This window comes from Gekko japonicus, unplaced genomic scaffold, assembly GCF_001447785.1.
Source record: "Gekko japonicus isolate JY-2015 unplaced genomic scaffold, Gekko_japonicus_V1.1 scaffold2611, whole genome shotgun sequence".
In the NCBI taxonomy this organism is placed as follows: Eukaryota; Metazoa; Chordata; class Lepidosauria; order Squamata; family Gekkonidae; genus Gekko; species Gekko japonicus.
Genome location: NW_015173755.1, coordinates 31,181 through 44,864, shown reverse-complemented (window position 1 = coordinate 44,864; position 13,684 = coordinate 31,181). Strand labels below are relative to the sequence as shown.

The window sequence follows — 13,684 nt, the reverse complement described above, 5'->3', positions numbered from 1 at the left end:
AATGCTTCTGAACCAACTAATTTCAAAAGTAATAAATACAATTTCCCCTCAAAAATAGAATAAAAGAAGCAGAGTGTATAAACGAACCATCAGCTGTGCAAAGGAAAATATTACCAGCTGGCAAAAGCAAAATTACAATTTTGAGCCATCATTTGCCTTTACCTGCAGACTAGTTTGTAGGAGAGTTCAGTGGCTCTTAGAAGTTGCTACCTGGCCAGAATTTTACAGTCTTGACCACTATCTCACCATCTTGGCCTGTGGCCAGCAATAGAATATAAAACCTCATGAAAAAGATTCAGCTGAGTCAAATTTCCCGTCTGCAGACATGAGTCATCACTTGCTCAGGTATACTTGCAAAAAGATGTCACGTGGGGTGGCTGCATTTGTAGTGTAAAATGCATATGTGTGCTAAGTTCTGAACATGGTGTGCATGTGTGTGTGTGTGTGTGTGTGTTACCAGATAGCCATCTTCTTTGGGGCTCTTTTAAAAATAACTGATAAAAACACCCTCTTTGGGGGTTGGAAGGTTAGGAATAGTTCTGGTTAGTAGCAATTATCACAGCTTAAATAGCAGGGGTATTTAAAATGAGATTTGTCATAGTGATCACTTGTTTGAAGTAGTCAGTCGGGAAATATGTCCTCTTTTTCACTTTTCAAAATATGGTAACTCTAATATGTGTTTGTGTGTAAGTGTGTGTGAGGCCAGTGTGCAAGAGGCATGTGAGAAGACTGCTACTGTTCTAACAAGACGCATGTGAGATGGCAGGTACCCTTTTGCAAGACATTTGGTGAGAATTTGAAGAACTGTGCTTGATCTCCCAGCTACTACTGAGCAGATAAGCCAGCAAACCAGCCCAAATTAGAATCTGAGCTGTTAGGCCCTTAAAAAATGACTTTGTTGTCCTTGTGAAGCAAGGACTCTGCATTTACTCAGAGGATATGGGAAAGGAATAATCCCATATGGGTAAATGTTTGATACCAATTAGATCTTCAGTTAACATCATATCCATCATATACTTATTCATACATTTAAAAGGCATAAAGTGAATGCATTGAAGTTGGAGGGATGGAAACATGGCATCAAACTCTAGAAGAGGAAGAGATTGGATTTATACCCCGCCCTTCACTACCTGAAGGAGTCTCAGAGCGGCGTACTATCTCCTTTCCCTTCCCTTCCCCACAACAGGCACCCTGTGAGGTAGGTGGGGCTGAGAGAGTTCTTTCAAGAACTGCTCATGAGAGAACAGCTCTAAAACAACTTGTTAACTAACTCAAGGCCACACCAGCAGCTGCATGTGGAGGAGTAGGGAATCGAACCCGGTTCTCCCAGATTAGACTCCATGCTCCTAACCAGTACTTCGAACCAGCTCTACCCCTTGCTGTCTGTAAATTTTGATGTACAAGTACATCATTTGTATGCATATAAGGTCTATGCATAGACCTACTAACAAGATCACACTTTTTCTGTCACCTGCCCATATCTGTTTAGTCTAAAAAGAGTTACATATGAGCAATATAAATTACATGTGAGCAATAACAAACATTACTTGCTCAGAAGTATGGGTATTTTTCATGTCTCATAGTTTACATGGGTTGCACTGTTTGTTTGTTTTTTAATTAAATACAGATGAAAAGCATGTTGCCAATATCTCCCTATGCTTGGTCAAATGACCGTAACAATAAGTAAACTAAACTAAACTATCTCCCTCTCACTTTACCATCAAACAGAAGTGCTATAATCTTTTAAATTAAAAAGTAGCAATCTCAGTGGCTCACCATGCACATCAAGCAAATTTGACACACCACCATGAACCTTTATTTTTGTAATGCTTGTGGTAGAATAGTGAACATTGTGCAGTTCATATGTTGAGAGGCACTTCTGCACAAATAGCTCACTGTATGATAATCACAGGGTCACTTATTTGTTTTTTTGTTTGTTTTTTTGGCCCCCCGGAAGGGGATTTTTTTATTACATTTTTCTAAAGACTACAAATCTACAACGAAAATAGGGAAAAGGAACTACAATTAGGGATAAAGAAAAGAATACCCACTACTATCTAAAAACCCAAGAGAGGAGATCCTCAAAATCGCTTAAGTACAAAGTCAGTTCTAAACTCGCTAACAATTTTTGAACTTAGTCAGGTCTGCTAATACAACTTTTGAATCTTAAATTAACTGTTAAAAAGAAAAGCCCCAAAGCATCTCGTTACAATCAACCCTTTTCAAAGGCACAATAAAGAGTCCTTCAGCCTTCATTTCTTCTTATCCTGTCTTCTTTGCAGAAGGGCAAAGACTTCGCCGGATCTCTTGGGGGGCAACAAACTTGCGTACCCCCTCCTTCCCACTCGTGTGCAGCTCGCATCCCCGGGAGGTCCAGGAGATGCGACTGCTCAGTATGCCGCCATCCACCGGAAGTCAGGGTCACTGATTTGTTAACGTTTCTGCTTCATAACAGAATGTCCAAGTCTGTCACTGCTAAGTTACTGTAGGTTTACTTCAGTTTTGCAGAAGTGACATTCTATTCTGCTTTAAGGCAAAAGTTAGTTCCTGCATCATCATGATTTCAGGAACACAAGAGTAATGACAAATTTGCAACCATGGGTCCATGGGGTTGTGAAGAGTCGGAGTCGACTGTGTGAATGAACAACAAGAACAAGCATAATGATACGTGCACCAGTATACATTTTTATTCTAAAGACTTCAATAGACATATAATAAATTGTTTATTAATTCCATTAATAAACTGCTGTAGTTGCACTGGATTATTGATTCAATTTCCCATTAGGTATGATAGTAGCAGTGGTTACCAATTAATAAGAGTGTCTCGTTGCTCTAAGATACAGTACCAGAGAAAGCATTGCTAGTATCTCTTCAACAGCCAGAATCATATGGTAGCTTCTAGGGATGAGCATGGATCCAAACACCGAGCCAAGTACTGCCTGGACTTTGCACAGTTTGGGGCTCGTGAGCTGAGTTCTGGGGAAGGCGCCTTCCTCAGACACTCACCCCAAGCCCTTTCGGCCCATCATGCACCCACCACTTCTGGGTGGCATTGGGGCCTGCCCTGCCCCAGCGTGTTCACATTACCTGGAAGTGATACAAGTGGATCACTGACATGCTTGCATCACTTCCAGAAAACACGGGCATGCCAGGGGGCAGGGCCCAACACCACCTGAAAGTGGTGGGTGCACATTGCTTCCAGGTAACACAGGCATTCCGGCTTTTCTACGAAATGACCCCTGAACACAGGCATTCCATTCTCTTCAGGGGGGTTGTGACTTGGGGGTTCAGTCCAAGGTTCAGTCTGGGGCCACCTGGCTCACAAGCCCCAGACCAAACCAGGATGTGCCCATCCTTAGTAGCTACTGTGAAGAACTGATTGATGTGATAGATTACTCCTGAAGCAAACTTTAAGGATTTGTTTTCCCTTTTGTCTCTCTTTATTAGATCGAATTGCACAGAATATCATCAAGTCCCATCTGGAGACATGTCAATATACGATAGAGGAACTACATCAGCTAGCCTGGCAAACCCACACATATGAAGAAATCAAAGTATACCAGAGCAAGGTACCATTCTGCAAAAAAATGTCTTTTGCTTCTCTTGTTCCTTCATAACAACAGTCATTCCATTTATTTATTTCTGTGCTGTTGATCACTTAGCAAATTCCATGGTGCATGAAGACTTGACAAGGACGTTATAAAATAGGGATGATCTTATTATATCCTCAGTATAGCCTATGTTACTTCTTTACTTGTCTGAATAGGGTTGCCAGGTCTCCTGCTATAGCGGTAGATTGGTGGTGGTGGGGAATCACATTGTGTCAATTGTGTGATGTCATTTCCATGTCAAACCTGGCTGTTGATACAATGGCACCCTTGTCACTGTCTCCCCTAGCCTCCCACCAGTTGCCAGCCACTGGCTGGCAACCCTAGTCTCAAATTCAGGAAAATAATCCAGGCAAATTCTGGTTTGGTAAGAACAACCTAAGTACAAAGGTCATGCCTACCTGGATCTTGCATGGCTATGTGGAGTCAGAAAAAGTATGTGTCAGACTCCTGCAGTAATCAGTTCCCAACAGCTTTCATTCAAAGAAGTAAAGTTTATTGAGACATTGAGCGTATGCATATATTATGGCACCTCCAGTGTTAGAACTGGCCTAAAACCCGCAAAGCAAGCAGATATACATTATTCAAGAGGGTCCCCTGTTGGCTCAGGTCCAATCAGAAGCCAGGTAGAAACCCGCCAAAGTAACAGGCAACTATTCTCAGGAGAACAGTACACCAGACACTCAAGGTTGAAGACTTCGGTTACATAGATAAAGTAAGACTGGGAATACAGCAGAAATGAAAGTTAAAATTCCAGAGTCCCCCCACACACCCATAGCAGCTAGAACAGCCAGAGGCCTAGCTGACAGTATGAACCATAAGTAAAACCTGGGTTGTCATTTCTGCAGATGCAGGTATGCTAGAACTAATTTTAAAAATGGGGTGGAATGCTAAATATTATGGGTTTTCTATCAGCAGACTGGAAATTTTCTGCCTGCTCCTTGCAGCCTACTGATCTAAGGAAATGCTGGACTTTGAGTAACAGGCTAAGAATAGAATCAGATAGAAGTGAATCCACAAAAATAGCATACATCGATCAAATGGAACAAAGGAAGAACTCAATAAGCAAGGAGCAACCTGTCAAGAGTGCTCAGCAGGCACCAAATACACCAAATAAGCCTGCTCCAGAACAACCAACGTTTTATATTGTGCCTAAAAAGCAAGAAGAGCTATACAGACCTTGCTTTAGAGGGCATTCTATATTCCAGGCTCTGTATCAGAAAAGCAGTGTCCCAATTTGACCACCATATTGCCAAGGGTGGAGGAACATGGAAGATGGCCTCAGATCATGCTCTAAGCATTTGGGAAGGCTTATATAGAGGCTAGGAGCTGCGGTGGCTCAAGTGGTTAAAACGCTGAACTGCAGGCTGTGGAAGGTCAGTAGTTCAGCAGTTCGAGACCCGGGTGCCGCATGACAGAGTGAGCTCCCATCTCTAGTTCCAGCTCCTGCCAACCTAGCAGTTCGAAAGCAAGAAATTGCAAGTAGATAAATAGGTACCGCTTCGGTGGGAAGGTAACATCGTTCCGTGTGCCTTGGTGTTTAGTCATGCCGGCCACATGACCACGGAAACGTCTTCGGACAGTGCTGGCTCTTCGGCTTTGAAACGGAGATGAGCACCGCAACCCTAGAGTCAGACTTGACTGGCTTTCGAGGAAGGGAAACCTTTACCTATATAGGGGCTAGCCTTCAAAATGGATTTTTTTTTTACAGTTTCAAGGGTCAAAAACAGATTATAAAGAGGGAGCATTTTCAGAATTAGTCTTATCTGGCTTAACAAAGTTTGAGTCCAGTGGCACCTTTAAGAATCTTGTCTGGCTGTTACTGAAATATGCGTAGGAGTGGCCAGATGACACTGGGAAATTATCAGATCCTTTTTATTCCAAGGTAGTAACACTTGTCAGTGACCCCAGTATAACCCTAGGACCAGGAGTAAACATAATACATGTTTTTTACCCTACGGTGCATTTACTTGGCCACTGACTTCAGTGGAGGGATCTGCTCTTATATTACTGACTGATTGATGATGCCTTTTGTCTTCCTCTCTTCCATACATCCAAGCAGATCAAAAGGTTGGCTGATAGACAACAGGGTTATCTCCCCTCAGTTCTTAAGTTCCTGTTAGGCAGTGTTGTCAGCTCCCCTTCCCTCAGAATCCTAATTTAAACATAACAGAAGTTGTAAGTGACTTGTGCATCAACATTTAGAATTCATGTTTTGGAACTACTACCCACAGGGTTGCAATAAAAATAGTATATAGTCCTCTCTGTTTCCTCTCTGTCTTTGCTGTGGGGAGTCAAGAGGCCTGTGACAGATCTGAAATGAAGAAAGATCATTCTGCAGATAACTCTGGCATCAATTGTTTCTGACAGGCTCAGATTTTCTTGGATTTTACTTATTTTATTCAATTTTTATCCTGCTCTCCTCATCACAGGCAGGCTCAGGGCGGCTTACAATAAGGGTTAAAACCACATTATAACACAAACATGACAAGCATAGCTCAACAATAAAATAGAATAAAAAGAAAACAAAGTGCTGGTGACAATAACAACCATGATAGATGTTCCCAAAAAATGGTTTATTGAACAACAGCTTGTGGGTTTAGGCTCTAAATAATCATTGATTTCCCAGATTTCAAATCAGTGCAGTTCAAAAAATCCCAGTGAAACCACCCCTTTAAAAACCGTTCACATTTCCAAGTGGTCTCTAAATAGGATTCCCTTCCCTCACAAATGTACTTAGTGCACATAAAAACCACTAAATCAATGAGTTAGTAACAGTGCATAGGCTGGAGTCGCCGAAGACATGTCTCTATCAGCCTAGATTATTTATAGATGTTCCCAAAAAATGGTTTATTGAACAACAGCTTGTGGGTTTAGGCTCTAAATAATCATTGATTTCCCAGATTTCAAATCAGTGCAGTTCAAAAAATCCCAGTGAAACCAAAGCAAGCCAGTTACCCTTTTAAAAACCCTTCACATTTCCAAGTGGTCTCTAAATAGGATTCCCTCCCCTCACAAATGTACTTAATGCACATAAAAAACCACTAGATCAATGAGTTAGCAACAGTGCATAGGCTGGAGTCGCCAAAGACATGTCTCTATCAGCCTAGATTATTTTTTCCTGAATTACAAAAATAAAACCATTTCTATGTGGCACTGGAAAAGAAGTATGTTGCTGGGTCTGATGAATGATAATAAGAATATTAAGAATGGAGGCTCATTAAAATCCTCAGTCATAAGGACTTGTAACTAGTTCATTCTTTTAAATATTGAGGAAATTTTTCAGCAGAGATTATTTTGGTGTTCACACTACAACTGAATCGATGGTGATTCTTTCCTTCTATACTTCTGTCATGTTCACCAGGTAGCATACAATTGCTTTGAATAAATGTTAAATAATAGTTGCAGTATGAATACTATTTTCACTCTGATGATTTTCATGAGAAAATGGTATGGATTTTTATTGCTATCTCTGTGGGCTGTTGGAAGCATTAAATTTAAATGCAGCATATATGCTATCATACAAAATTTGTCTAGCTATCTTTATTTGCATACTTTGTGATCCTGATAGCTGCTCAGGCCAGTTGCATATTACTTCTGTCTGTGTAGTGTCTACATCTTTGGCACGTGCAGTTATCATCAATATTGAATCTAAACACACTTGAATTTTGTGTAGTGTCTACATCTTTGGCACATGCAGTTATCAATATTGAATCTAAACACACTTGAATTAGACATAGTGGTCATTTAATAACAATGTAGGATCAACTTTGGTTATCATTTAACTAATGTACTCACTGTCTGCTTTTCTTTTCCATGTTCCTTTCTTCTGGAAGTCAAGAGAAGCATTGTGGCAGCAGTGCGCAATCCAAATCACTCACGCTATTCAGTACGTGGTGGAATTTGCAAAGCGGATAACGGGCTTTATGGAGCTCTGTCAAAACGATCAAATTCTACTTCTCAAATCAGGTGAATAGATAAGAGTGAAATATTGCTCATGTTTTGCTGAGCATCTGTAAATTTGGGAAGCAACAAACTGCTGAGAGGAAAGGGTTGTTCAGAAACATTGATGAGCAATGTAGCTGCTATGGGGAGTCAGGTTTGCCTGGGAGAAAATCACATAGGCCACAGGGATAGGAAGGGTTGTAAGTTGTTGGGGGATATTGATGCAGATAGGCAAAAAACTCTGCTTAGGGTGGTACTATTAGTAAGTCAGTGGTCAGTATGAATACTCCAGCCTGTGCATGTTCCTGTTAATATTAAGATCTTGTCTTCCCTTGGCTGATAAATCAAAACACAGTAACTGTGTTTAGAATCATGATGCTTGGATGACTAGGTTGTATGAGATTTCTGATGGTTATTTCTCTTCACTTTACTAATTTTACGATTAAAGGAGATCATGCACATTTTAACTGTCCTAGAGGAGATTAGGAACAAGCTATTGTGGTGTTGAACTGTGAACTACTGTCCTCTCAGGTCAAGCTCAGAGTAATATCTGTTTGCTCTTTAGGGACCAAAACATACAACCCAAAAGTAAGTTTGAACAAAATTTGATAACCCAAAATCTGTTCAGACAGTAGCCCAATATTCTGTTGTTTTGCCATCAAGTCACAGCTGACTCGTGACAACGTTGTAGAGTTCTTCTCAAGGCAACAGACATTCAAAGGTGGTTTGCCATTGCTTGCCTTCATGTCATAACCCTGGTATTCCTTGGTCGTCTCCCATCCGAATACTACCCAGGGTCAACCTTGCTTAGCTTCCAAGATCTGACACGCCTGAGCTATCCAGGTCAGGGCAGTATAATATTATTTCAATGCAAATCTGAAGGCGATCTGGTTTAGAAATTGTGCTTTTTTTAAAAAAAAAGTATGCTTCCAAAAAGTGCTTGAAAGTATCCCAGCATAAATCTGATCACTGTCTGTCTGTCTGTCTGTCTAGGCTGCCTGGAAGTGGTTTTAGTGAGAATGTGCCGTGCCTTCAATCCACTCAACAACACTGTTCTGTTTGAAGGAAAATATGGAGGAATGCAAATGTTCAAGGCTTTGGGTAGGGTTTATTTTTGTTGGTTAGAATTACTGAATAATTTTGATATACATATCTTAACACTACCATATGGGACATTTGAGATCAATGGAATACGGTATAACCCACTGTGGCTACTTCTTTGTTATTCAAATGTTCTGAGTTTTCTGAAGATCCACCTGTTTCCATTTATTGCTCATTTATCTGAACCTCTATCTTACCACTATTTTTGAGGTTTCTGCTGCTGTGAGTTGGGTAAATAGACCTGAAATCCAATTCTATTCAAACTTATTTTTTTCTTCTGATGAACCACTGTGGGAAGTTTGAGCCACATCTAGACTGAAAAGAACTATTTATAAAGATTTAGAATTAGAATACATTTTTCAAAAAAATATATAGGATTGGAAAAAAGTTAGAGTAGGGTCATGCTGAAAACACTGGAGATTTTGTGGGACAATTTCATAGGACTAATGCTATGGTCAAAGATATCAATACCATATTCAACACTGTCAGCTTTCAGAAAATGTAAAGATCAGGTTAATCTGGGCTACTGGGGCTGCTATTGTTGTTGTTTGTTTTTCAGTCACACAGTCGAGTCCGATTCTTCTCGACTATTAGAAGTGTGTGATTTCTTTAACTGGTATTTTTCGGTTTGGAGCTAGTGGACCCCCCCCAAAAAAAATTCAGTATTTTTGAAACATCCCAGATCCCAATACTGCTATGGTATTTGGATCCAGGATTTTTCAGGAATCCCAATTTTTTTTTTGGGGGGGGGGGTTTCCCAATAGATCTGAGAAGAAAAATACTGGTAGAAAAAAAGCCCAATCCTGGGGCTGGCTTGGCTTCTCCTGCAGCATGGTTTAAACTGTGCTCCAAGAGAAGCTGCCCAGGATCTGTATGCCACAGGGAGGTCTCGCCACACTGCACACCCTGGCTGGGATGGCTTCTCCTGCAGTGTGGTTTAACCCGCACTGCAGGAGAAGCTGGCCCTGGGATCTGCTGTGCTGTGGCTAGCAGATTGCTCCCTGCAGAAGCTTCTGGGGCTGGCTTCTCCTGCAGTCTGGCTTAAACTGGGCTGCATGAGAAGCCAGCCCAATCTGAGCTGGTGGGAACAGTATGTTCTCCCGGGCACAGCTGATCCTCGAGCTGTCTTCTGCAGTCCCCTTAAACTTTAGAGAGACTGCAGTAGAAGCCTGACATGGCTGAGAGGTGGGAGCCATCTATTCCGTCTCTCTGCTGTTTTCAGATCTACCAGTAATCAGGGCTGGCTCCGGGGTTTTTTGTACCCTAGGCGAGGCTACCTTCTGGCGCCCCCCCTTATGCACCCACCAATTACAGGGTTGCCAACCTCCAGGCAGGGCTGCAGGAGGGGGGTCGTCTTTGCAGGAGGAGTCCTGATGTAATGGACTTTCTCTTCTCTCTCTCCCCCCTTCATCTGTCAGCAGTTCTCCCGTTTGGACAATGTCTCGGTCAGGGGGTGGCTGCGAGAAAAGCGGGAGGAGGGGGAGGGATAAGCCCGAAAGAAGCTCCCCCCCCTTCCCATCCCATCCGCTTTGCAATGAGGAGGAAACGCGTGCCTGCCTGCCTGCCTGTAGCCCCATGTCTGGCCGTCCGTCTATCTCCTGCTGGGGGAGGAAAAAGGCAGGAGGGGAGGAGACTCACACAAGGAGGGAGTAGTCAGGGAGTTGCTGCATCTCCCGCTCAGACAGCACTGCCTCCGACTCTTCTTCTTGAACCACTGGAAAGTGGGGGGGGAGAGGTCAACTGACATCCCCCCCCATCCCGCTCAGATCAAGGCACTGTGGCATGCAAATGCACACGTGCTCATGAGAGCCTGGTCGGCTCCATTCCCCCCCCCGCTCTCGTCGAGGTGCCCTTTCTTCCCCTCCCTCTCTCGCGGCCACCCTTCTGGCCTTCAAGATGGCACATGCGCAACCAATGACCTCCCGCTCCCAAAGCCCCACACCCGCCCCTTCTGTTTGCCCCTACCTGCCGGAAACGCGGACCACCCCCTGTGCAACTGGGCAGGCATCCTCCAGGCCAGAAATACGGGAAGCCCAATGAGAGAGTTTTCCAGGAGTACCTCCAAAGAGGCCGTTGCTCTCCGAGACCAGGTGGAGAAAGGAGGGGAGGGGAGGGGGGCATGTGCTCCCCGCCGGTGCCTCGGGCCTCCGTCTACGGGCTGGTTGGGCTTTTGGTGGGGGTGGGAGCAGTTTGGCGCCCCTAAAGGCCGGCACGCTCTAGGCGAACACCTAGTTCGCCTAGTGAGCGAGCTGGCCCTGCCAGTAATTCCCGAATATATCTGGGATTGTCTTGGGGGGGGGGTTCCTGAGAAAACCTGGATACATTTGGGAAGCTGAAATATACCTGAGAAATACCAATATTTTTCAGGTATAATTTTGGCTCAGATAGATCCAAATGCACACCCCTAGCTGCTATGTTGTGTAGACTTATTTAAACATATCTTCAAACAGGAGATATGCAGACCAGCATTATTGCAATGTTGAAGTCAGAGTCAAAATAGGGTCATGTAGGTACAGAGATAAACTATATACATTTCATTGCTTGTATGTACCCATTTGTAAAAATGTCTAGAGCATCTGATGACACCATTTCTAGAAGTGATAACAGAGTGCAGACATGGTGCCAGCATGCCAGAACACCCCCCCCCCAATGTTCCCACCTGTGGTACACATGAAATAGTCCAAGCATGAAATAGTCCAAGGGTGTGCAGTTTGGGAAGACTTACATGTTCCCTTGAGCACACATGAATTTCCCTGAAAAACCCAATAATACCTCCCTGGTCAGTTTTAGCTTGATAAAATGGGATAATGGGGAAGCTTCTTCTCCATACACAGTGCACCACAGTCCTAATGCTAATCCTAATGCTAATCAGGCCGGGCCGGAAAAGAAACTGAGGAGAACTCAGAACTCAAAATGTGATTGTGTCTGACGAAGGATGGGGAGAGGCAGTGCTTGACCAGGATCGAAATATACATTCATTTCCTCATAGGGTTAGGGAAAGATATTCGTGTTTAAGGAAAAATTATACGAGATGCATCTTTTTGGACATGATAAATTTGAAGTTGACTGTCTTCTGTGTTATTTGAAGGTTCCGATGACCTGGTGAATGAAGCATTTGACTTTGCAAAGAATTTATGTTCTTTGCAGCTGACTGAGGAAGAAATTGCCTTGTTTTCATCTGCTGTCCTGATATCACCTGGTAATTATGGCTTCTTTATTAATATTCTTTCCCAACCAATTCCCATACAAATGCCACCATTTCAGTAATTTTTAAAGATAATAGCAACTGTTAAAAGGATCATTGAAAGCCAGTGTTGGGAAAGATCTTACTGTGCCTGAGAGTTTGAAGAGCTATTCCCCCAGAGAGAGGAGACAATGCATAGATGGACAAGAATCCTGTATAAGGCAGCTTCATATAACTTCAGGATTAAAGTAAGCATTGCATCATAGTGTTTGTGAGCAATGCTTCCTGTGGCTGGCTTTTTAAAGTTCCTCATAGTACAGAGTGTGGTGGTGCTTCCCTCATTAAATGGGCAAAAGCAGTGATTGTATTACTAGTAGTCGATAAATGTAAAAATACTGGCAACTACAGTTGAGCATGAAGGGTGGAAAAGTCCTACATAGTGAACTGTGAAGTTGGATTAGCAGGGCTGGAGGAAAGTGTCTGTTTGTTGACCAAAAACCTGCTGTATCCGTAGCTAAATTTCTGTTGTCTATAATCCTGTGTATAATTTACTCAGATTCTGCCCCTTAAGCTGTTAGATATACTAGGCTGAATGAAGTACATAGAGATTTTATGTAGATAATTAATATAGGTCTCGGTCACACGGGCCGGAAAATGCAGGGGGGAAGCGTGGCTGTTTGCCCCGGAGCAAAATAATGTGTGGCCGCCCGATCACACGTCCCATCGAGGTCCCGTGGTTAGGGGGTGAGGTGCCGATCACACGGCTATCCTGCAGCGCGGCAAAGAAGTGGCGTGGCGCGATCACAGCAGCAATCACTAGGCGCCGCTTCAATGGCAAACAGGTGTTTTTTTACCGAAGTTTGTGCGCATGCGCCGTTGGGTGTTTTTGCGCATCCTGTGGAGACTTGGGAGGGGGAACCCTTGTTCGCGACAGAACATCAGCGGGCGCCGGATGCCACAGGATTCTACTGGAAATGCGATCAGACGCCTGCCCTTGCCCCAGGGTGTCTGGAAACCAGTACCTCGTAAGTACTAGTTTTTTACTCCGCATCTTCAGTGGGAAGCCACGGGATAGCCATGGGAACACTACGCTTCCCAGATGTTGCAGTGTGATCGCGCCCGGAAAATCCACCTATCATCCATATCTTTAGCGCGGCAAATGCTCTGTGTGACCGGGGCCATAATATTTTTTTTTCTACTTTAGTTTGCCTTGTGAGCTGTAATAAAGTCCAACTGACTGATTATGTGCTTGGGTGAATGAAGTCAGGAGACTTACTAATGAAAGAAAGGGAAGTCAGGAGGCAGAGTTTGGCAAAGAGCTCATGTAAAAGAGTGACGCTTAATAATTTTTTTTAAGAATCAATTATACAAAGAGTGAACAATAATAATATACATAATAATAGAAAAATGACAGTGATCTCCGGAATGTCTCGGTAGATCTTCTTCCGAACAAAGATGTGAGACAAATACTGTCTCTCAGTAATTCATTTCCTCTGGTGACGTTTCAAAGATATCAGTGAAGATTCTCTATGTTCATAATAGCTGTAATATCTAATGGAGCCTACCATGGGCTATTGGTATTGTAATGCAGCCTCAACTACATGGTTCTTAGTAGCTTATCCAGGTGTTCACAGTCAGTCTCCATAAGCAATTTGTCAAATGTATCTCCTGATAGTAGGTGCTGTTCCTATTCAGAAAGCTCCCATCTTCAGGGCATGAGACAGGAGGAAGGAATGAGGACATTCAGCAGCTGTCCTGCATATCTGTTGAGCAGCTGCTCACATTGGCCATGAAAGAGTTCTCTTGGACAGCACAACCATAAGCAAAAGGATTTAGGGAGCAGGAA

At 43.1% G+C, this 13,684-nt stretch overlaps 1 protein-coding gene across 1 annotated transcript in view; it reads left to right on the top strand.

Moving 5' to 3' along the window:
• Positions 1-13,684, top strand: part of RORB (RAR-related orphan receptor B) — a 59,288-nt gene that overhangs the window by 44,173 nt on the left and 1,431 nt on the right. The window contains exons 7-10 of the mRNA XM_015423502.1: positions 3,448-3,569; positions 7,445-7,577; positions 8,547-8,654; positions 11,743-11,853. Of these exons, the coding sequence (XP_015278988.1) occupies positions 3,448-3,569; positions 7,445-7,577; positions 8,547-8,654; positions 11,743-11,853 (474 nt within the window). The remainder of the gene's footprint in view (positions 1-3,447; positions 3,570-7,444; positions 7,578-8,546; positions 8,655-11,742; positions 11,854-13,684) is intronic.